Here is a 26,513-nt window from a genome sequence, read left to right as displayed (position 1 = left end):
CCGAAAAGGTCCTTTGTGGTGTTTTGCTTTTGTCAGCATTTGATTTCACTCGATTAAATCTGATAGACTCAGTTAGACTTGGAGCTGGATTAGACAAGACAAATAAGATGATATAAAATGTTTAATATATATTTAAAAAAAAAAAAAAAAAAAAGGCTAACAGGGTTTCTTACAATAACCTTGGTAACAGTCTATTCTACTTTATTGATTTGACAAAATGTAGTGGCGATGGCTTCAACCATTCAGCCCTGTTACCAAATTTATTGTAAATCACAACTACAAAATTTTGATTTTCCCCCTAAATAGTAATGAGTAATACCCATTTAGGCGTAATTTTATTTGATTTTCATACAAAAAAAAATACTTTTTATTTATATGTTTATTGCTAGAAAATAACAAAATCACACTAACTAACTGGTATTCAGACATACTAATTTTTTGTAAACAAACACACACACACACACACCTGAGGTCAGCAGTGAATAATATTTTCTAAAGTTTAGGCATCTCCTCTCCTTTCACTTACCACCATTTGTTAAATAATCAAGGGTTTCAAGTCTATTTTGCACACTATACAGATAAACAAGAATGGCATAAACAGAAAAGACTTTACCATTCATTTTTTAACAAGTGAGCCGTCTCCTCCCCCTAACAGCATGCCTTAATGTTGTATGTTGGAAACATTTCCTTCATTCAGGACCGTCGGTGCATTATGCGTGTTGAGGGAGCAGTAATGCTTTGGTTCTATGCGTGGAGTCGCCTCAAATAACCCAGAACTAATGTGTTCACGACTGCAGGCAGGTTAACAGCTAACAGGCTAACAGCTAGCGCTAGATATCCAGTGTGCCGCTCTGAGGCCAAACTACTGGCATCCGTCAACAGAAACCCAACACCAAACTACCGGTGGCGCTGACCCAACCTGCCCCAGAGCAGCCAGCCTGTGATTGATGCCGTCATGAGATACAAGCGAGCGAGATGAAAGCCTGCCTTGTCAACAGCTCAGAAGGTTCTGGCATGGTTTCCATCCTTAACTGTTCAGCTCTACGACTGCGACTCCAAACAGAGCAGATCCTAAAGCTGTGCCAAGCCTTGAATGAGGGGAGTGACACTATTCCTTCTGATGCCACCAGCAAGAGTCCTGTGTTATCCAACCCAGTTCAAACCAGCTTCTGATGGTTTCCACCCTCATAAAGTCAAAAACTTGATATTATAAATGTCATAATCATTTGTTAACAAACAAGTATTCATTACTTCAATGAGCTCATTGTTTCTGCCTTCAATTATTACATTGTTTAAATTAATACATTTTTAGCTAAGTGTGATTTTGGATATGTACATTTCTGAAATACATAACCTCTGATAGCAGATCACTGCAAATTGTAATGTGGACTCTTGCATTTTGTGTAAAGCTGCTTTGAAACGATGTGTATTGTGAAAAGTGCTGTACAAATAAATGTGAATTGAAAAATGAAGAAAAAAATATTAAATTCTTGAAAAGAAAACCTTATTTATTAGTATGCCATCATATTTTATCATTATTTCACAGAAGAAAAAAAATAGTCTGAATAAACATATCATGAGTCATAAATAAACTTCATCTTGATCTTGACTTGAGTGTATTCTGAAACTTACTGTGACAACAAAACTTCCTCTTCAGCCTAAAACGATTATTTATTATTTATTCATGGTTGTGTGGCACCTTCAATGTTACAAACAAACAGATGAAGTTTATCTTTATCAAGGTTAATTATTAATGCTCATTAATATTTAAAACACTTTTGTCCGCCAAGGCAAAGTCATATGAAGTGAAGTGAAACAACAATAAAAAAATTTTTAGCCTAATAATAAATTATAGAAAAGACCCTCATGACTCAATACGTTTTTAAAAATATCACATAATTTTCCCTTCTGTATTACAAAGCAATGTAAGATCAGGTATAATACAATATTGGGTAACACTTTATGGTTGCACTTTATTTTAAGGTGTCATTGTTACAGTGTAATTATATATTTAAGCACTGAGTGCTATTAAGCAACTACATGTACTTACTATAGGGTTAGGGTAGGGTTATGATTTGGTTGAGGGTTAGTTGCATGTAATTATGCATAATTTATAGTTAATACAATGGTAAGTACATGTAACATATGTTACCCACTTTATTTTACAGTGTCCTTGTTACATGTACTTACCATAGTAATAACAATAAATTATGCATAATTACATGCAACTAACTCTCAACCAAATCATAACCCTACCCTAACCCTATAGTAAGTACATGTAGTTGCTTAATATTACTCAGTGCTTAAATATATAACTACACTGTAACAATGACACCTTAAAATAAAGTGTAACCCACTATTATAATTGTAAAAACAATTATATTTGTGACCCTGGATTTTTTTATATTGATAGGACAATATTTGGTCGAGATACAGCTATTTGAAAATCTGGAATCTGAGGGTGCAAGAAAATCGAAACATTGAGAAAATCTCCTTTAAAGTTGTCCATTTATGTTGGTGATTGTGCTGCATTCACTCACAAAAATAAACGTTTTATATATTTACGGTAGGAAATTGACAAAATATCTTCATGGAACATGATCTTTACTTAATATCCTCATGATTTTTGGCATAGAAGAAAAATCGATAATTTTGACCCATACAATGTATTGTTGGCTATTGCCACAGATATACCCGTGCGACTTGTGACTGGTTTTGTGATCCAGTCCTAGAAATACGTGTGTGAGTTTGGTTATAGAATGTAGTTTCACTCCCGTAAATGAACAAACTGTGTGTGAAAGCAACCACATTAAGGACTCGAGTACAGGACTGTCAACCGTATTCTTCTGCTGTGTGAATGTGGCATTCAAAGAAGAACAAACATCTCACAGCAAAAACCCATAATGTAATGCCATATTTTCTAAACCTGAATATTTTGTTCAATCATTGTCCAGTTTAACATTTGCTGCTCTTTTATAGAACTGAGCCTCGAACGAACAAATGAGTGTATGGCCCTGTTTACGTCTGGTATTAAGATGCGTTTTGGTCGATCGGATCACAAGTGGACGACGCTAAATACAGGTGTAAACGGGGTCTAAAGCGGTTTGAGCTTGTCCACTTTCAACCACTTCCAGAGGCAGTGGAAAACACATTAGAAAGGATCGCTTTCGTAGTGTAAACGCTCATGAGCTTCATCTTTACAGTGAGTCATCGGAGAGTTTGTTTTTCCCAGCTGGGCTGAGATGGACAATCATCATACCTTTCTTTATTTGTTTCACAGGTGCTTCCAACCGATATTTTTGATTAGCACATTACTATAAACCCAAAACCCGACCTGCGTAACATGCGCACATTAGAGGTCTGAATGAACTGGGTTTAGCCGTGGATGTGTCATTAGCTTGAGTGAAAGGAGAAGCCACAGTCATTCCTAAAGGGACGGGACACGATGGAAAAAAGGGACAGAGAGAAAACAAGAGGGAGGCACAAAATTCATAGTTTCCAGTGACAAACAGCCGCTGGACATCTGGCTAAATGATGCATGCTTTGTACAACAGCGGTAATGTCCTGCCAAACAATAAAACAGACGTCCAGCAAAAATGCATTCCAGCAAAGTCATAAATGATGTACTGTAGTTTTAGCTTCGGACGGCCCACCCACGGCCCATTCAGGAACATCTGATGCATATTACACGCAGAAAACAGCCAGTCTGTTTACTTTCCTGTAAACACTATAAACTACTATATATTTCTATAAAATATGTTTCCCAAACTGGGGTTCGTGAGCTGATATTTAATTACATCATAAAAATGTAAAGTTAAAATAAACAAAATAAAAAGAATCAAAATAAAAAACACATACTAAAAACATGCATTCTAACATGAAAATCTTGTTAAATTACTAAAATATAATGACTATATAATGAACTATAATTTAAAAACATGGATGATACTTTAGATTTGTTTGAAATAGAGCAAAGAAGTAAAAAGCGAAGTGGTTTATGACTTTCCATCAATCAGACGGGCCAGGATTAGCTTTAACATGGACTAGATCCTATGCTTAAAAGGCAGGAGTCTGGAAGCACAAGACTATAAATGACATTACTATCCAAACAATAATATCTAATTCTGTTTTACAAATGGCTGTCCTTTCCTCCCTCTCTTCAGCTCTATGTGCCAGTCTTCAGTATTTATCCTTCAGTGAATCCAGTCTGTTGTTACACTCCCACTAAGAAGCCCGAGCATCTCCTCAAACCTGCGATTATCTCTCTTAGCTCTCGGCACAGTGACTCCTCGTGCCGAGAAGATCCTGAGAGATGGGAACGCTGCTAGTGCCAGGGAATCAGAGCCGTCGGAATGACTCCACGCTCAATAAAGCACTGTTTGGTTTTCGACATTAGAAAAACACATTTTCCCCTACACGGACATGAGGGAGCTCGATCTGTGAGGACTGATGGACTGTGGCGACTAACACACTGAAGCACATGTACTTGATCTTATATTTAACTGCAATGTGTTATTCGATATTACATTTAAAGTTAATATATGTGACCCTGGATCACAAAACCAGTCAGAAGTCGCACGGGTTTTTTTGTGGCAATAGCCAATAATACATTGTAAGGGGCAAAATTATAGATTTTTCTTCTATGCCAAAAATCATGAGGATATTAAGTAAAGATCATGTTCCATGAAGATATTTTGTAAATTTCCTACCGTAAATATATAAAGCATTTATTTTTGTGTGTGAATGCAGCACAATCGCCAACATAAATGCACAACTTTCTCAATGTTTTGATTTTTCTGCACCCTCAGATTCCAGATTTTCAAGTAGTTGTATCTCGACCAAATATTGTCATATCCTAACAACATCAATGGAAAGATTATTTATTCAGCTTTCAGATGATGTATAAATCTCAATTTTAAAAAATTGACCCATGTGACTGGTTTTGTGATCCAAGGTCACATATTTTAAATGTATTAAATTGCAGCTTCAGCATTACATATGAGTGATTACAAATATATTTAAATACAGTACATGACATTCAAGTTCCAGTCGAAATGAAATTAACAATAGTTTGGTTTAGGGGCCGTTTACACAACACCGTTTTCAAGTAAAAACGTAAAACTTTTTATGCATTCTGGCCGCTCATTTACACGACAACTGCGTTTTGAAACCGAGTTTCAAAGTGCACATTTTTAAAAACGGTCTCTGTGTAAACGACAAAAACGTGAATCTCTGAAGAAGATGGCGTCATGCACATGCGTATTATGTGTTCAGTCTATAGTGTTTCATCACCATCTAATAGCAGCAGAATACAGCGTTTTTAGTCGTTTTCACAGATCCGTGTGAATTGGGATCGTTTTGACAATGGTGTCGTCGGTACGCGGGAAACTCTCAGTTTTAAGCATATCATTGTCGTGTAAACGTACCCTAAGTTTGCACTTAAATATATTCTTTCAATGCATATCATTTCTGTAAAAAGTACTGTTTTTTATAAGTATGCTAAAGTGTATTAGCCTACTTTTCCCCCTCCCTCTGGCCGAACATTACAGGGCCAGACTCTATTACAAACAGGATAAATTTGATATCTGGAGAGTGAGCTGAAAACAGCATTTAATCTTGTTAATACACATCCTGAACAAAAGGCTGCAGAAATTATAGGCCATTAACATTGATAAGCAACTCTGCCAATGGTCATCCTGCAATGATTTCATCCAACCTTTATAGATCAGGAGAGTAGCACACAATGATCAACCCCAAATTGGATTTTAAATGGGGTTTCAGAGAATCGAGGAAATGGGAACAAAGGGACAGGATGAATGGCTTGCTGGTTGATCAGTGGTTTCACTGAACTGGTGCGGATAAAAACCCCACAGGGATCGTTGGACCAGCTAAAAAAAAAAACATATTGACCACCTTAATGACCCTGGTTTTCCATCCGGACAATCAATTCATAAGGTAAACTTCACAAATGGCCTAAATAATTTCTAGAATCTAATTTTTATGTATATAGTGGGCAAATAGAGACCTGTTTACATCAAATATTCATATACACAATATGAACTGAACGCCTCTGTACTGTGCTATAGAAATATTTGGAGATGCATATTGCACAGTATGATCAAAGGGACCGTGAGCATGTTTTGTACAACGTTTAAATTGTGTCTTAAGGTTTGGAGGGATTGAAGTCACACTTCATACGGACCCCAATATGAGGCAATCAACAGTAACTCTCACTGTACTCTTTCATCTCTCTGCTCTCTCTTGTTCTGCCTCTCTGACCCGACCGTTTACCGCGGTTAATCCCCGGAGCGCAGAGCGTTTTCATAAACTCAGATACACGTCAAGAAGGGGCTTGAATGCCTCGTCTGATAACACCAGCGTCCTTATTTATTCCCCATTGCTCATCCACTCAACATTCCCAATTACCGGCTGACAGTCCAAACCCTTCCTTCAGGAATAATCTCACAGGCACTTTTTAATTGTCAAGAGCAAAACATCGTTTTCAGTTTAAATAACCTCAGTAGTTTGATTAATGAAGTCGTCGTGTGAAGACGGCAACTCTGGGGAGACTTACATTCAAGCCAATGGTAATTATTGTTATGACAAACTCACTGGAAGGCCATTATTACTGGTGTTTACTGAGGAAAGCAACACCATTAAAATGACTCATCCAAACGGTTGGGGATTTGAGCAAAAAAAAAAAACGTACATTATTTTGTTCTCATTCTGCATCTGCACTTTTTGTTTAGACAAGAGTGATGAGTGTCTTGCTTTTACTTTTCTAAGCAATCCGGACAATAAAACAGGTGAAAAAGTACCAGTTGCATTGAAGGAGGAACATCTCGTATAGACTAGAGAACAGAATTTCTTTCTTTTCTCTTTTGGTTTGCAAACCATGGAAAGCACCACTCGCAAATCTAGTTCATAATCAGTTTTTGAGAAGTTTACATGGAGAAACTGTAAAAGAGTACAGGGTCTTTCCACACCTTTTGGCCAATGAAATTCCTTGATTTTTCTTTGACTTTCCCAGTCGTTCGCAATCGGCTGATATTGATTTTTATAAATTTGAATAATTTAAAGAGTTAGTTCACCAAAAAAATGAAAATTCTGTCATCATTCACTGACCCGCATGTCGTTTCAAACACAAGACTCGTCGTCACTAAACACAATGGAGATTCTGTCCCTATATTGAAAGTCCATGTAATCAAAACTTTTGTTTATTGGTTCTCACGGTCAAGCAAGCACATTTAATGTGCTCTCTGTACTGAATGTGTTTATTAACTAAATCTGTTCATCATACATGGCGATCATGCCATCATTCAGAAGATCTGGATCAAATCGCTTGATTCGTGTGGATTATGTTTTTATGAACTTTCAAAGAGAGGTTTCAAATTTTCTTAGGTTTAAAAATACCTTCATATGTGTTTTGAAGATGAACAAACAGATGACATAATTATAATTTTTGGGTGAACCTTTAATACCACCGTTAAATGTAAACTTAGAAAATATCATATGAATTCATTTATAGTGCACAAATTCACTTGTAACATCTGGTTTTAGTGCTTTTATTTTTAATAATTTAGACGAAATAGTGAAAAATATTAAAATTAGAGCATCTTTATTTGAATTAATTTTCCAGGCTGGGAAAATTACCTAATTTTCCAGGTTAATCATGGCTGTGGAATCATCATTCTAATGAGAATGAAGCATGAAAAAGTGTCTGCCTAGGTCTAATCTGTGAACAGCCTGCCAATGTTTCTCAGGAGAGAGGTGTGTGTGTGTGTGTGTGTGTGTGTGTGTGTGTGTGTGTGTGTGTGTGTGTGTGTGTGTGTGTGTGTGTGTGTGTGTGTGTGTGTGTGTGTGTGTGTGTGTGTGTGTGTAACTCTCTTTGTGAGGACCAGTTTGAGTTTTAGACCATTGGAGTGAGGACAAAGAGAGTAAAGTGAAGACATTATGGCCGGTCCTCAGTCTCTGAGAGCCTTTAAAGGCCTGTTTGAGGGTCAAGACTTGGTTTTAGGGATAAGGTTATAATTAGGTTAAGGGTCGGATTAGGGTCAGGGTTTGGGTTAGGCTCTTAGTTGTGATGGGTAAGCGGATAGAGATCGCATTGTGTCAATGAATGTCCTCATAAAGATAGATGTACAAGACTGTGTGTGTGTGTGTGTGTGTGTGTGTGTGTGTGTGTGTGTGTGTGTGTGTGTGTGTGTGTGTGTGTGTGTGTGTGTGTGTGTGTGTGTGTGTGTGTGTGTGTGTGTGTGTGAGTGTGTGTGTGGTGTAGAAGCTTGCAGTCTTGACTGGCATTTACACCTCTCAGCCGGGCGCCGTCACTGTAATTATTTCCTCGGGCATCTGGGACGGGACAGGGCTGAATGCCAGCAGAACAGCAGACGTTCACAGAGAGCGATCCCTAAAAGTGGACACTGCTGCCACAGCGGGACTCAAAGCTCATGTTCGCCACAGAGGAATCAATGACCTGTTAGTGGAAATCACTGTCTAATTCAGAGCTCTGGATCTATTAATAGCAGTGTCTCCATCCACCCCGGACATCTGTGAAGACAAAACTGAGATTCAAACCCCTACCTGTCGTCGATGAGCTGGTCTCTGTGCATCCACGTGACGGAGGCTGTGGGATATCCCGTCACCACACAGGGGAGCAGCACGCTCTCCCCCACGACTTTAGACACTGGTTGAGGCTCCAGGAGAAACTCCAGGGTTCTCTCCTCTCCGGATTCTGCACAACACAGAGAAGTCAATGCAGTCAGTGTCTGCCCATGTGCATCACTTGACACACTTGACATAAAAATATTGCATTACTTATTACTTTCTAAATCCCATTTCAACCTCGACTAGTTGAACAATACAAGGATAAACATGAAGCTGCTCTTTTAATTCTATCAAATAATTGATATAAAATTGCATACCTATTTAAAGGGAGAAGGTTACATTAAAAACATACATTTTAACATTTTTTACATGACTACATTTTGATGTTAAATCCACTAGTTTTATATAGAATTGTTCTATAGTCTATACAGCATTTATTTAATGCAATTACATCAGAATAACTGTAATTAAAAGAGTAATTAAGAGTAATGCCTTACTTTACTCAAGGGAAAAGTAATTAAATTACAGTAATTAATTACTTAGTAATGCATTTATACCCAACACTGTTAACTATTAAAGTCACCACGAAATCAAAATTGATGATTCTAGTTTTTTTTTTTTTATGGAATATTGCAGTATTTACCATAAATAATTTTTCCGTGCACATCATTTTTTATTTATTTTAAATGATGTGCCTCGTAATCTGGACTCAAAATATTTCCCAACGTTTGGTTCCACAGAGAAAAAAAAGTCATAGAGGTTTGCAGAGGGTGAGTAAATGAAGACAGAATTTTCATTTTGAGTGGACTGTCTCTTTAAGTACGAATGTAACACAATTTGGGCTTTTTTTGGCTTAAAAAGTGGGCTAAGATAAAATATCAGAAAAAACACAAACAAACATTTACTGTATAGACAGTATACACTTAACCTTTTAGGCTTAAGCTCTTACATTTTTCTCTTTAATACTCATTGTTTATTTATCTCTGCGAGGGAAAAATAAATGATTTTTTTTTTTTCTCTCTTTATATATCACTGCTCCATGTTTGGTGTGATAACCTCAGTATTTGAGGTTAAGGCTTCAGGCCTGGTTTGTGTTATAAATCTGCCCGCTGAGGATCTGCCACAAAGCAGCTCAGTTCTCTTTAACTTCAGCATAAATTACATTGTTCTCTTTGATAACACCACATGTGGCCGTCCTGCACCAGGAGGCTTCCTTTAAAACTTTCTCTCTCTCTCTCTCCCCACAATTGTGTGAGTTTCAGTAGGGTATGAAAAATCACATCAGAATCAATGTCTTGCATTTTTATTGTCAGGAATGAAGGGAAATTGGCCTTTCCTCCAGAGAGCTTTGTTCTTTTAAGGAGGAAAAAACTTTTTTGGACAAACCCAAATGAATTTATGTTTGTCATGGATTAAAAACTTTTAATATATAGGGTTATGAATAAAAAAAAAAAAAGTTTTAAAGACATAGTATTTTTACATTTCATGTAGTGTGTAATAATAATAATAATAATAATACATTTTATTTAAAGGCGCCTCTCTCGGCACTCAAGGACACCGTACAGGGATACATAAGACATTTAAAAGCAGCAAAAAATAAAGAATAGAACAACATTAAAAACAACAGAAAGAGGCAGAGCAATTGACATCAGATGTGTTCTGAGTTGCAATTTGAAATGGGAGAATGAATCGATGTTTCTGAGTTGGGGTGGTAATGAGTTCCAGAGACGGACTCTGCTCCCCATAGTGGTGAGACGGGCTGGGGGGTTGGGGTTGGGGTTGGGGGGGGGGGTAGACAGGTGTATGGAGGAAGAGGATCTAAGGAAGAGATCAGACAAATATGGGGGGGGGGGGGTTGTGGATGGCTTTGAATGTTAACAGAAGGACTTTGAATTGGATACGAAACTGGACCGGGAGCCAGTGAAGCTGTTGGAGAACAGGAGTGATGTGGTGAATGGAGGGGGTTCGAGTTATGATTCGGGCAGCTGAATTCTGGACCAGTTGAAGTTTATGAAGGGATTTGTGACATAGTCCAAACGGGAAGTGACGAGACTGTGGACAAGAACGGCAGCAGTGTGGGGGGTAAGGGAGGGGCGGAGGCGATTAATGTTTCGTAGATGGAAGTAGGCAGACCGGGTAATCTTATTGATGTTGGATTGAAAATATAATGTGCTGTCAAGGATGACACCCAGACTCTTAACCTGGGGGGAGGGTGAAACGGAGGAGTTATCAATAGTGAGAGAAAAACTGTCGGTTTTGGATAAAGTGGATTTAGTGCCAATGAGGAGTACCTCAGTTTTATTACTGTTTTATTTGAGGAAATTTTGGGTAAACCAGGTTTTTATTTCCGAGATGCAATCAGTAAGGGAGGAGGGCGGGAGAGTGGACGAGGGTTTGGTCGAAAGGTAGAGCTAGGTGTCATCAGCATAACAGTGGAATTGAATGTTAAATTTGCGGAAGATATTGCCCAGGGGAAGGAGATAAATGATGAAATGTAGGGGACAGAGCCCTGGGGCACACCTGAAGTGACGGCGGAGGTACTGGATATAAAAGACTTAAATTGAACGAACTGAGTGCGGACAGAGAGATGAGATGTGAAGCAGTCTAATGGAATGTGAGTGATGCCGATGGAGGATAACCTGTTGAGGAGGACGGTGTGACAGATGGTATCAAAGGCTGCACTCAGGTCGAGGAGGATGAGGATGGTAAGGAGTCCAGAATCAGCTGCCATAAGGAGGTCGTTGGAGATTTTGATAAGTGCTGTTTCAGTGCTATGAAGTGGACGGAAACCGGACTGGAACTGTTCATACAGGTTATTGTGAGATAGATGAAGATGGAGTTGAGAGGCAACTGTTTTTTCAAGAATTTTGGAAATTAATGGTAGATTCATTTCCAATGGATGGTATGGTAGAATTGCAGATTGGATATAGGACGGATATAGGATTTTAATATCCACATGGACAATATCAACCTGCCTCTTACTAAAGACCTCTTACTATAGAGCTGTTTGTGAATGTAAAAGGTTGGCAAAGTTTCAAAGATCATTGATCAACAACGCATGCATTTCCAAAGGATAAGGATTAAGACTCAGGTTCAGATTGATTGGTCTACTCTGTTCTGATTGGTCAGATGACCCAGTCTGTCCTCATACACAGTAATACAAACAGTAACGATGATGCCGTTGTACTGTATCAGTTTGAGCCAGAGTCATAATCCTTATCCTTTGGAAGTGCACGCAAAGTGTATCTACGATCTTTAAAACTTTGCCGACCTTTTACATTTACAAACATCTCATTTAGAGCAGAGTAGACAAATCACAAAAGACTGGGCAATCTGACCAATCAGAGCAGAGGAGGCTATCGGAAAGGCGGGGTTTAGAGAGGCTGAACTGGGCAATCTGACCAATCAGAGCAGAGTGGGCTATCGGAAAGGCGGGGTTTAGAGAGGCTGAACTGGGCAATCTGACCAATCAGAGCAGGGTAGGCTATCGGAAAGGCGGGGTTTAGAGAGGCTGGACTGGGCAATCAGACCAATCAGAGCAGGGTAGGCTATCGGAAAGGCGGGGTTTAGAGAGGCTGGACTGGGCAATCAGACCAATCAGAGCAGAGTAGGCTCTCGGAAAGGCGGGGTTTAGAGAGGCTGGACTGGGCAATCTGACCAATCAGAGCAGAGTAGGCTCTCGGAAAGGCGGGGTTAAGAGAGGCTGGACTGGGCAATCTGACCAATCAGAGCAGAGTAGGCTCTCGGAAAGGCGGGGTTTAGAGAGGCTGAATCCTTTTTTCGAGCCTTTTTAGACACTGTATATATTATGAGAAAATGAAAGTGTTTTTTGATCTTGGATGCATGAAAACCTGTTGTATGAGACCTCAAGACAAAATTAGGAACCTTTAAAATAGCATAATAGGGGTACTTTAAAAAGTAAAAAAACCTCATGAAGTTGATTTATAGAAAGTCCAGAGTGTGCAAAAATATGTTCGTGATGAACTATTCATGTGATTCTAGATGGAATAACTACCAGGCAGTTATAAAAAATGTCCAATGGGAAATCATAATAAATGTTAAATCACTCAAAGCAGTCAAAATGTATATATATATATATATATATATATATATATATATATATATATATATATATATATATATATATATATATATATATATATATATATATATATATATATATATATATATATATATATATATATATAAAAAAATGTCCATGATGGTATATTAATGTGATTGTAAATGTAATGTAAATGTTCCTACCCGTCAGTATGTGTAAGTGCGCCTCTTCGCTGGTCTTGATGGGTCCGGCGTTCTCGATCACGCATCGGTACAGCCCAGTGTCGGTCTCGCTGGAGTTACTGATGACCAGAGCTCCACTGGCCAGTGCAAACACTCTCTGATCCAGCTCGACCGGCTCCTTGTTTCGTTCCCAGTGGATGAAGGACACCAGATCAGGGTTGACCTCACAGTTCATCACGTGACTGTCCCCGACCCGCACCGACGCCGCTTCCGGCTGACTGAGGAACCGCGGTATTCCTGAAAACAAAATTACAATCAATTATAGACATGCACCGATACTACATTTCTCCACCGATTATTCAGAATGACTACCAATACTGGAAGTTTGATTTTAATAAGGGAAAAAATATCTCCAAACTATTGCTGTAAACTATATGGAAAACCCCCTTCAGTTCAAATAAAAACTGAAATGTTTGTATACAACTTAGTTTTCATAAACACTTCTTCATGACAAATTTATTCAAACAAGCTGTAAAAAATTGCAGCCCTAATTTACAGCCCTTTACCGTTAAATTACAGCTCTCCTTTTTACAGTATGTTTTGGGACATTACTGTAATATTAGAGGTTAAAATCAACAACAAAGCTGAATATTATATTCATTTGGTATGTATGTATAATACTCAAATAAAAACTGAAATGTTTGTATACAACTTAGTTTTCATAAACACTTCTTCGCAACCCTAATTTACAGCCCTTTACCGTTAATTTACAGCTCTCTTTTTTACAGTATGCTACCGTAAAAATACCATGGAAGAAACCAACTGCTTCAAACAGTTTGAGTTCAAAAACTAGTATTTATACTGATAGTACTGTGAACTTACTTCATTTGAGTCCACTGAAAATTAACATCTCTTAATATAAACATGATTTTAATATCCTGGATTGTTAATTAATTTAGTGAAAAACATTTTACTATTTTTTTTGCATCCAACGTTTTAAATTGGTTCCGACGGTGGTTTGATTGTATTTTCAGCATCATTACTCCATGAGTAATGTCTTCAGTGTCACATATTCCTTCAGAAATCATTCTAACGATGTTGATTTGCTGCTTTATCAACTTTGAAAACCGTTGTGAGGCTTAATATTTTTGTGAAAACTGTGATTTATTTTTTCCCAGGATTCTTTGATCAAATAGAACAGCATTTATTTGAAATAGAAATGTTTTTGTAACAAGTCCTTACTGTCACTTCTGATCAATTTAATGCATCCTTGCTGAATAAAAGTATGAATTTCTTTGCGAAGAAAATTGACTGTTCAAACTTTTGAACAGCAGTGTACATTACTACTGCAAAACTTATGAATCTGGGTGGATGCAATTTATGTAGAAGTATTGTAAATAACTAGGCGAGATCTGCAAATGAAAATGTATTTCACGTCTAATGCCAGCATGCTCCCTTTTCCACAGCCGTATCTCATGCTGGGCAAAGTAAATGAAATATCTCTAAGAGATATCAAATAACTCCTGAAAAGATGAAAAAACCCTGGAGAAGTCATGGACTGAACAGGACACTTCTGATAAAACACTCCAGGAGGGCTGGATTTTATTTTATTTTATTCTTTAAAAGGCTGAAGAGGGCTCTATATTTAATTCAGCCAAGTTCCTCAAGTCTTCCACATGATTCGAACACTAATGCAATTCAGTTGAGGTCATCGAAGCAGTAAGTTCATCACTTCATGAGCAAAGCGTTAAACACTTTGCCTAATAGGCTACAATTGCCTCCACTTAATCACAATTCACTCTCATTCATAGAGTCGCTGCTCGTTTTACATGTTTGTCTACAGTCCTGCCTCATAGGGACATCAAATTATGAAAATAATATACTCTATGTGCAAACTGAATGTAATGTTTTTGGACATTTAACTGCATGTGAAAATAAATTACATGAAATGAAATCAGCTTAACTTTAGAGAGCTTTTTGACCCAATATGGTTAAAGTGCTGCGGAATGAACAGACAAGAATTTATGGTAAACTAAAATATACTTATATATAATTTCTATTAAAACAATGTCATGTGTTTAAATATGTTTGTAATTACACATTTGAAGTTGCAAAAGTTCCAACACACAACATTTAAAATGATATTTTACTTTAGTACGTTAGTCAACAAAAGTGTATTTCTTTAAAGCATGACAAAAGATTATTAAAACAATTTACAACGCACTTTAAAGCAAAACTTAATTTGACATAATTACAAAGTGCACTTTTAAAAGTGTGTATTAATGAAAGTGTACTCTATTTAATTACACTTAAGCTGCATTTTAATTAACTAATATTATATTATGCAAGGACAGTTTTTGGTTTACTCATGGGCTTTTTGAGGCTGTTGTGTCAATATTGTGTTATGTTGCAATATTGAGGTGTTCAGTTTTATTTTATTTTTGGAAAATAAACATGTGATCGCTCTCCTCACAAATCAACTGTTTCTAGTCTTTCACTGGCATGTTTCTTAAGTGTTGAGAACTAGTGCATCTCTGAGCTACATTCAGTACAAGGAAAATACTGAAGTTTAAGACTTTTACTCAAGCACAGTAATGTGTAATTTTTGCTGTAAGATATCTCCACTTAAGTATGGTAAGATTGTACGAGCTGCTTTAGCATTAGCATCGCCGCTAAAGCTCAAAACAGAGACCCATGCAGGTGAACATAAAGACTCGTATACATGTGCATGTCTTTGTGAGGGACAAGGAGAGAAAAGTGATGTGGATTCCTTTGTCTGGCATTAGCCGGTTACAGACATGCCATGCTCTCGCTCTCTGTTAATGTGAAAGAGCATGCAGTGAGAGATGCTATCAGCGCTGAACAGAGAACAGCATTCATTCATCTCCACAGGCTCTGCTTTATAACAGCAGACAGAAAGCTTTCACTGAGCACGCTGAGGGCTTTCATACCCTTATAAACTATACACAAAATCAGCCTTTTACAACAGAACAGCTTTTAAACTCTTAAAGGACACTTTCTGGGGAGATTTGTGTCTAAGTACTAGTACTGATATGAGCAAATCAGTTGTACAGAGCTACAGTATAATACTGAAAGTATATTTAAGAGATAATGCATGGTTATTAATGCAAAATAATAAAAAAAAAAACCTCAGTCCGGATCCAGACCCTGATGTAAAGTGGACTTTATTTAGCAAATAAATTAAAAAGTAAATAATTATTTCAGATGAAATTATTTTATTATGTGAGAAGGCAGAGAGTAGTGATACCAGACATGACTTAATGTAGAAAAATATGCCAAACAAATATACAGTTTACCAGTTATTATGCCACAATACATGAGCACAGAAGGCCACGACTGACCAATCAGCCAAGATTCCTAAACACTGTCCCAGAAGGCTGTGTGTCACAGTTCATAAGTATAATAATGTAAGAGCGTCAAGAACAAAATATCAGACAAGACATCAGACAAAACAGTAGGGCTGGGACAAAACATATGGTTTATGCAGTATAGGCCTAATTAGGAAAGGTGCAAAAAAAAAAAAAATATATATATATATATATATATATATATATATATATATATATATATATATATATATATATATTAGAGGTATTAAAATGGCTCATTCGAATTCTGCCGAAGGCATTCAGAATATGTGTGCTACCCAAATAATGACTATAAAAGTAGGCTAAGTCTTTGAGAACGGGTTTCTCAAGCCAGGTGGCGCATTAGACCAGGGGCTCATCTCCTGTTTCCAAAATGCATCACAAACTGCTTGAGAAAGCTGTTCTACTCATAGACTGTAAAAGGTTACTTCTGTACTGTTACCATCCGTAGGCAACATAGGCCTATGTTATTATCAACTATAGGCTATCAATTAGGTATGGGCGATATGGCCTAAAATCTATATTTTGATATACATTGCAGCCTCTTGCGATAACGATATAGAGTATATTATAATAAAACCATTACAGAACAGGTTACACAGACCCTGCTAAACAACTGCTCATTTTTTTAAAGGGTATATGTAGTTTTGAGAACATATATTGTGCAAAACTGTAAGTATACAACATAATTTTGCAGATAAATAAAATTTAAGTACACTAGCTGCAGAGATCTTAAGTAGGTCTAATGTTTATAATAGCTTTGAGCTTATGAAACCCCAAATTTAAAGTTATAATATTGTCTAACTGATGTCTTTTCAGTTAAAAAGAAACACAACAACGATTCTTAAAATCGGGCATAGACAGAGATTATGTGTTAACGTTACACCACTAAGATATATTGGATTGAGAATAATACGCGCGCGCTGGTATTCAGTGATATCAGTTTCAGTTTCGTTTTGAATTTGAGGTGGTAGAACGGATTAGTCGTGTGTTAACTTACCGAACCGTTACCCCACACAGTCTGATAGTTTGCTGCTGTTTGTCGGACGGCTTAAATCCGAACCAAGTCCAAATAATGGATGTTGCAGCTTTCACTTACAGCCGTGTTTACTTAAGATGACGACGAATTATGCGTTGCAGCCGGGTTTACCTCGCGGCCGCGGGTAGATTGCGTCATCAGCTTTTGTAGTAGAGCCATCTCCCAACCCAACTTGGGGAATAGATTAACGGCGATATTTTTTTTATCGCGCGATAAGAGTCTCGCGTTAACGCAGCACGTTATATATTGGTACATATATATATATATATATATATATATATATATATATATATATATATATATATATATATATATATATATATATATATATATATATATATTGATGTGCTACTACTTTTGTATATTGGTTCATATTAATATTATAAACTAAACTAAATTAAGATCAAATTAAATAAAAATACAAATATAAAATAAAAATGAATCTTGTAAATGTCAGTCTTCTATAACTTATAGTCAGTCTTCCATCTATAATACAACAGAATGTTACTTTTATACAGAATGATGCCTTAAATTGATCAAAAGTGGGAGTAAAAGATTATTATACTGTTCCAAAAAACTCTATTTCAAATAAATATTGTTATTTTTAAATTTAAATTCATCAAAGAATCCTGAAAAAAAAAAAAAAAAAAAATTGTATGAGGGTTTCCACGAAAATATGAATCAGCTCATCGGTTTTCAACATCGATAACAATAAATGTTTCTTGAGCAGCAAATCATCATATTATTATGATTTCTGAAGGATCATGTGACTCTGAAGACTGGAGTAATGATGCTGAAAATTCCAGCATCAAACCAGCATAAACCAGCCGGCATGGGAATTCATGCTGGTTTAAACTGGTCGTTTCAGCAGGGTCCGGTAAAGCAAATACTCATGGTTTCGAGTATACGGTTCAGGCAATGTGTTTTGGTGGCGGTGGAAACTCTCCCTGCTGTTTTATTCTTCTTCTGTTTCGTCCTCTCCAGCCAGAGAGTCCAAGACCAACATTTGTTGAGTGATTCATTACTCTGGTGGAGATGCTACATGGGAACCAGTGCTGTGCTGTAAGCTTGGACCTCACACACACACACACACACACACACACACACACACACACACACACACACACACACACATGTCTGGTGCACTATCTTTGTGAGGACTCTCCATAGACGTAATGGTTTTTATACTGTACAAACTGTATATTCTATCCCCTTACACTGCCCCTATCCCTAAACCTACCCATCACAGGAAACTTTCTGCATTTTTACATTTTCAAAAAAACTAATTCTGTATGATTTATAAGCTTTTGTACCCATGGGGACCTCAATTTAGGTCCCCACAGTGACACGAGTCCCCATGAGTCTGTGTGCATTCAGGTTTAAGTCCCCACCGGTGTAGAAAAACATGTCCACACATACACACACACACACACACCGTACTGGTGGCCCAGGCATCGATCTCAGTACACAAGAACACGCTACTAACTGGAGATGGGGATTGACAGGGCCATTAGAGTTTATTGGCCAGACTCTAGTGTGATTTCACTGGACAGGACAGTCCAGTGCTGAAATCGCCACCAAATCGCTAATCTAACATGACCATTACAGGTCAGCACTGAGGCACAAGAAAACTAACAATCGATTGGATGACAAGAACTTCCAACTAATCCTGATACATTAGAAAATGAATTTTGGCTATTCGTTCACACTGAGACTGTGATAGAAACCTGAGCTTTTTGAAGATGCTCTTCCCAAATTCGCATGAGTGTGAAAATGGAGGTATCTGAAAAACGTTGACATTTAGTCATTTACTGAATAGTGAACTAACAAATATCTAGTTTGAACTAGTATGTGCCTGCTGTGTGCTATTCACTTTCAAGATTAATATTACTTTGTACAATCTTCATATTACATTCTTGCAAAGAGGCAAAATTTACTCACAACTGCTGATCTGCGGCAAAACATGAGGAATTGCATTTTCATGCCAGAAGAACTTTATTACGTCTGGTCTCTCTGTATCATCTAAGTGAGGTTTTATAATGGTTTACACATTCGCATTAAGATGATTTTAGCGATTTCCGACATTTCAGTGATTGAAAGTGCTATAGTGCTTTGAAACTAAAATACCATTTTCACAAATATATCCAGATTGATGTAGGCATTGCCTAGAGCAGATTCCACACAATGTGAGCCATAGCGAGGGTAAAACCCTGCAGAGAAAAGTAACCACCTAGTCATCAAGTAGGATGACTTCAGGGTGAGTAAATCATGGGGTAATTTTCATTTTTGGGTGAACTATCCCTTTAAGGCCCCCAATTTCCATTTATTCCAGTCAAACCAAGAAGAGATTTGAGCGGGTATAAGGTCTCTTCTCCCCCGCTGGGCTGAAGCTCATTCATGGTTCATGTGAGACTCTGGATACTCTTCTTTATTGGGTTTTAGAGGCGGCAGGCTGCTCTTTAAAAAGCTCCAGAAATTTACAGGCCCTCGGACAAACGGCTCCCTCCATTTTGCGACAGGGTTTTTAGGCCTGTAGAGCCAGTCGATTTACCGACCCTGTTAAAGCTGGATATGAGGAGATAAATCTGGGGTTGGGAAGGTCTGGAATGAAAACAAAGAGACCAACCTGACCGCAGCGTTGGTTTGAGCAGCAGTGAACAGAAGAGGTGGAGCTTATCACTGAAGCAAAGGCTCCACCTCAGAGAGGGGAATAAACAGGCTTACCAGTCGTACACATTACCAACTGTGTGAAATATATCGCCATTACTTATTACTGGGATAATAGACAATATGAACTCGTTTGAGTGTGTAATGCAGAGTGAACATGACAAACTTTTTTTTGTTGTTTTTACTATTTCCCCGCCATTGACGGAAATGTCCGTGTTTTTACAGTTATACGGTAGGGGGCGCTATAACACATCTTCTGAAAGAGTGCAGAATCTCCAGATCAAATCACAGGCGAAGAAAATGCAGAAAAGAGCAATCTTAGGTCTTAGGTATAAGCAGATGCATATGTAAAATAACGCGATCATCAACATTTTACAGCATATAAATCAAAACTGCCTAATGTTACTGAACGAAACGTCGACCCAGGACGAGCTACACACAAAAAGTATTCTCGTTGCTTGATAAACTTAAGGTTGAGCCACTGGAGTCACTTAGACTATTTTAACGACGTCTTTACTAAGTTTTCTGGGATGGCATATATCGATTACAGAGTGAGACAGCTCTCAGATTTCATCTAAAATATCTTAATTTGTGTTCCGAAGATAAACAAAAGTCTTACGGGGTTGGAACAACATGAGGGAGAGTAATTACTGACAGAATATTAATGTTTGGGTGAACTAACCCTTTAATGGTTAGCTTATATTTTACCTTTACCTTTCTGGTAAAACATAAAAAGAAATGTAACCAATTAAAAGATTTAATTGTTTACAAAAAAAAAAAAAAAAAAAACGCCTGCAGAGGCTTTGAAAACTTTAAGCAAGAACAAACCCCAGAGGAGTTGTATTTAGAAATGCTTCAAATTTAGGCCAGATTTGACTCACTTCTATACTTGAGAATAATAATTAATAAGGTTAAATGTGTAAGATCAGTACACACCACAAAACACAATGTAGTTGTAAAACATTTTATGCATTTTCTGAGAATTTGACATTATGAATTGACATTTGTCTCTTAAAGTCCCCCTGTAGTTAATAATTACATATTTATTTACATAATATACAACAAAATTACATATTTCTTCATGTCTTAAAATATCTTGAAGGACTCTACACTCTTGCCTCATTTAGTATGCGTGGTTCTATGAATATGCAAATGAGCCCCGCCTCCACTCACTCACTCAGCTCAGAGATCCACTGGTTGACGATCACACGTTGATCTGATTGGTTACAAGGTAGTTTGTGACGTCAGAAACACCAGCGATTTCAAAGCGTGTTTTTGAGACTGTCTTTGGTTCACTGCCGTTTTAAGGAGGAAATACTCAGCAATGGTGTCGACTTATGAATTTACACATGATTTGTCTTAAAGCATATTAAAAACCCCACATAGACATATAAACAACATTAAAAGCTTGATTTTCACCAGAGGGGGACTTTAAAAGATTAGGGTTTGGGTTATATTTATGATATCATATAAAAGTACCTTTCTCTTACAACTTTTATTAGTATGTAATTATGTTTCCACTTACTGTATATCGGCCTTGTCAAGCTCAATATTTAAATTGTTATGCAGAATAATTAGTCATCATTAAAAATAAATTAAAAAGTCTGCATAAATGGCACTGTTTACTAAGAATGACCAACTACCATTCCATCATCTTTTACTAAAAGACGAGACTTAGGTTGACGACCCTTCATTTTCCTCTCATGAAATATTCATATTGAGGTTTTCTTAACATGGCTTCGGTCCAAATTAGAGAGCTGTTTGAGCTCCAGTCATATGTTGTGTAGTTTTATAAATGTGCTGTCTAAGAAGGACCTACAGGAGAAAACTGTCAGCCATAACATGACCCAGTTCAGGGAGGATTCACACTGAGAACCGCATGTCACCTTTCCCAGCCGGTAAATGTTGCATGAGTCTGACAAGCAGAGGTAAATATTTTATAGCGGTCAGCAAGATCTTCTGTTATGAGTTTAAATGGAGTCAACCAGACAGCTGGTTCCAGAACTAACCAGTGTTAAACTAATCTGTGTTTGGTTAAAGGGGTGATAATGCCCTTTTCACAAGATGTAAAATAAGTCTTCGATGTCACCAGAGTGAAGTTTTAGCTCAAAATACCCCACAGATATTTTTATTGATAGTGTGATGAAACACTATAGACTGAACACGTAATACGCATGTGCATGACGCCATCGTCTTCAGAGGTTCACGTTTTTTTGTTGTTTACATGGAGAACGTTTTCAGAAACTTACACTTTGAAAACTTTGCATTTTCAGGCACCCAAAACGGCATTGTCATGTAAACGAACGGTCAATATGCATACAAAGTTTTACGTTTTCAGTTGAAAATAGTCTTGTGTAAACAGTCCCTAAAATTACAATCCCAATTTATATCAGAAAACCTACCAGTTACCAATAAAGATTGTGAGAACAACGGTTTGTTTTATAATGTGGGCTTACCACAGGTTCATCTATTTCCTTTTAACTACCGAGGTCTTCACCTCTTCTTACTATAGAGATGAATGTCAGCGTATGCCCACGGGTTATATTATATTCCGAGCCGGTTTCCCAGAAGCGGCCGACTGCTGACGGACACACACATTAGTGAACGAGCTTCTCTTTCCCACGAGACTGCCTCATCAGAAGTCTAACACAATAAAACTTCACTTCCCATCTGATACATTAGCACTGCATCAATGTGAGATATCACCAGCACACTGTACATTCACATCACATCCACTGACTGAAACCCAAAGCCACAGTTCATACTGAGGTCAAACTCTGACTGTAAACCGCCTGCATTTACATACTAACAAACAGAAAAATAACCAATTGTTTTCCAAAATGTAGAAAATATATGTGTAAGTGTAAAGCCCAGTAGCCTGTAACATAAAATCTGATAGTACATGATCCAGAAAAGCAGAGGAAGGACAGAGGACTGTCAAGATCATCTATAAAAGTTACATCAGGAATCCTGAACCATTTTATCACTGCCTGTAATTCTAGCCAATGAAGAATTTAATGGTAATATTCTTTATTTAAAGTCCCCCTGTAATAATTGTATCCCTTAAAACTCATCAAAATGCCATATTTGTGAGAGAGAAAAAATGCATGCATTAATACAGCTTAAGTAACTTGACACCCTTACTTAATTTAGTATAAGCGGAACCATGAATATGCAAATTAGCCCCGCCTCCACTCACTCACACAAGCTCAAAATACCTGATACATGAATATGCAAATTAGCCCCACCTCCACTCACTCACACAAGCTCAAAATACCTGATACATGAATATGCAAATTAGCCCCGCCTCCACTCACTCACACAAGCTCAAAATACCTGATCCATGCGCTTAACTTTACTGTAGTAAACGCTGCACAATGGCAAGTGTAAATACTGGTTTAATTCACTCATATACTGTATGTTTGAACCAGAAACTGATTCAGAAGAAGAAGAGGAAGAGGGAATTATACAGCTTTGACTACAAGTTGATGTATCAGAATGATAATGAGTTTAATGTCTCGCTCATTACATTGTCGAACACATAACGGTGATTAATATGATTAGCCTTTTGCTTGACTATGTTATCAAACAGCTAATAATGTGTTGCTAATATTACACAAACCATGTTCAGTCTGCCCTCTAAAAATCAGCATCCTTAGAAACGCTTTGAACAATAAGGCGTATAGTTCATCATAAGATCATAATATACTGTACATCGCATACATAATTCACTCGCTATATTGGTAAATGTACCCGATTTTTCATATCAACAGAAATATATACAGGGATAACCTGGTTTCTCTTGAGACTCCCCTGCTCCCCAATGGATGAAATGATCTACAAATAAAGTTTGGAATTTTTTATGTTTAGCTGCAAAAATATTAAAGGGGTGTATAATGCCCTTTTCACAAGATGTAAAATAAGTCTCTGATGAGTGTGTATGTGAAGTTTTGGCTCAAAATACCCCACAGATATTTTTATATAGCATGTTAAAGTTGTCACTTTTTGAGGGTGAGCAAAAACGCTCCGTTTTTGTGTCTGTCCCTTTAAATGCAAATGAGCTGCTGCTCCCAGCACAGGGGGCGGAGCTACAACAGCTTGTGGCCTTTTACCTCACATGCACATGCACTGAAAATTTCAAAAACTTTGAGTCTTTTATGTTCAAACCGGAGTCAGACAATGATGGAGAGACTCAAGTAGAAGAGACAACATGTAGACAACCTTTCTGAATGGTTAGTTGATGGATTTATGTAGCTGATGTGTAGTTATCTTCTAGTCATTGATTAGCATATTCTATCATGACAATCTATAAATCGTGTTACGGGGGCGGGGTTTATGTAAATTTTAGGGTTAGTGATGTCACTAACCCGAGAGGAAGCTTGTGTAGTCTCTACCAGCCGTTTGTTGTAGTCCTTAAAAAGCAGTTTCTTTAAAAGCAAATATCTCCCTTTGCTTTGAACTTTGAGCGTTGTGACTTTGCAGATGTTGTTTAAGCTCAAACAGCAACATTACACACTAACTAAAGTTAGAAAAGTGAAATCATAATCAACCACCCCTTTAAATATTCGCTCGAATCGGCCCTCCAGAGAGGGTTATGGTCAGGTGATCTCGCTAAAACAGCTGAGATGACGTTTATTTAAAGGAAACATCAGTGACAGGTTTGCATTAAATCAGCTGCAACACGAGAGTTTTCAGAAAGCCCAAAACCACCAAACAGGATGACATTTCATTTCACAGTGCCGTGGAGGTAATTGCAAAAGAAATGATTTTCCGTCATGGAGACTAGATGCCAGCGAGATGGACAGTGTAATACGAGTCCTGTCCTCAGCGGACACAGGGATTCACAGATCAAAAGTGGACCAATCATGAGGACGACTGGGAAAGATGTTTCACATTCTGCAAAGAGCTTTTAAAGATATATAAAGCATGTTTTATGTGCTTTTAAATATTCTCTAAACATATATAAAGCACGTTTTATGAATTATCTATCTTCTAGTTAATCAAATACATAATAAATGATATTGTTAAATGTGTTTTTAAAAAGCTCTAGATTTAACTTGTTCTGGCTCATCATCAGTATGAGGTTTTGACCCAGTCTGGTAAAGGGGAGGGGCCTCTGTTTGATCTTGAATTTGCATACAGATGAGCTAATGAAAATGCACACCAGTCCTTTATGCCCTTAAGACACGTCTAGAATATCAACCACACAGACTAATAATGATTGGTGCTGGAACCCGTTATTATTTATTGAGTGTTGTAGAAGTGTGACGTGATGTGTGTGTTCAGATTTAAAGATGTTTGTCTAAGCTTTTTCTTATAAATGTATAGGAGAAATAAATAAAAATTCACACAGTATGATATATCGATGTGGAACACAATGAAAGATGTTTGAGTTTATATTGAAATTACTATTGATAGCAGACTGGAATCTTGAAAAATCTGCAGTTTAAGACTTAAAAATATTATAATTCCTTTTATTTGAAATTCTATCATTGTTTTATATATAATAATTATATTATATTATAAATAAATAAATAAATTTTATAAATTTAATCAATTGATATATGAAAGAGATTTCATTATTGTCTTAAAAAAGCAGAATTTGATTGATATTTTTTTGTAGCCATGTATTTTGAATTATTGTATTGTATTGTATTGTATTGTATTAATAAATCAATTATTTTATACATTTAATCTCACTGCTGTCTTGGTGAAACAACTGAGATATAAAAGATCTCATTGTTGTCTTGAAAAAGTAGAATTTGATTCATGATTTGATGCAGCTATAAACCCTTGTGTACAGTATGTTGAATATTTTTGAGTTATACGTTGTTATATTTTATGTTTTATGTTATATGTTAAACATGTTTTATGTTATATATGTTACAAGTTGTTACATGTTGTTGTTGTTATTTGTCTTTATGTTATATGTTATGTTATATGCTGTTATGTTATGTTATATGTTATGTTATATGCTGTTATGTTATGTTATATGTTATGTTATATGTTATGTTATATGTTATGTTATATGTTATGTTCTCTTACGAGAGGTTCTCTCGTATTGCGTAGTTGCTTACGCTACGGGAAAGCCTTTCTTTCTCGAGATACTGAAGCCAAAAATTATCCTTAATTTTTATAATCTTGTCAACGCAGTGCGGCAGCCTGCAGACCTAGGGCAAGCTTACTAGCGTGCCCATTGGCTGCCCTGCGACAACTGCAGCAGCCTACCGCTGAGCCCTTGGCGTGACGTCACGACCAATGAGCGCGCTTGGCGCGCTTAATGCGTCACAGCCCGCGAAAAGGGGTGTGGCTTAGCGTATATAAACAGGGCTCGGAGGCTGCTTCTCTGATTTCTGTCTTTTCAGCGAAGCTCTACGCATCGCTGCTCTCTGAGGAAGCCGCCGTCGAATCAAGCGACCAGCACGCCGAGGATCTCAGCCTGAGGACGCCGGCCGCCTTCGCCGCCTTCAGCTTTCCCTGCCTGCTTCGCTATCCGGCGAATATATCCTTTTACTGCTCTGTGTTGTATGTGTTTGTGTGTTCGCCCCGCGACACACTTTGCATCTAAA

At 37.3% G+C, this 26,513-nt stretch overlaps 2 protein-coding genes across 5 annotated transcripts in view; both read right to left on the bottom strand.

Annotated features, from left to right (window-relative positions):
• Positions 1-26,513, bottom strand: part of LOC308687271 (apoptosis regulator BAX) — a 423,052-nt gene that overhangs the window by 288,991 nt on the left and 107,548 nt on the right. The gene's annotated exons all lie outside the window — the stretch shown is intronic.
• The window catches only part of neo1a (neogenin 1a), a 172,593-nt gene that overhangs the window by 62,609 nt on the left and 83,471 nt on the right, over positions 1-26,513 (bottom strand). For all 4 annotated transcript variants that reach the window (XM_081359651.1, XM_081359654.1, XM_081359652.1 and 1 more), the window contains exons 3-4: positions 12,871-13,146; positions 8,581-8,731 (exon numbers count right to left, since the gene is read on the bottom strand). In XM_081359651.1, the coding sequence (XP_081215777.1) occupies positions 8,581-8,731; positions 12,871-13,146 (427 nt within the window). The remainder of the gene's footprint in view (positions 1-8,580; positions 8,732-12,870; positions 13,147-26,513) is intronic.

The sequence above is a fragment of the Scardinius erythrophthalmus genome, assembly GCF_964197995.2.
Source record: "Scardinius erythrophthalmus genome assembly, chromosome: 2".
Taxonomy (NCBI): domain Eukaryota; kingdom Metazoa; phylum Chordata; class Actinopteri; order Cypriniformes; family Leuciscidae; genus Scardinius; species Scardinius erythrophthalmus.
Note: the sequence above shows the minus strand (reverse complement) of the source record. Positions and strands in the feature narration are given on the sequence as shown.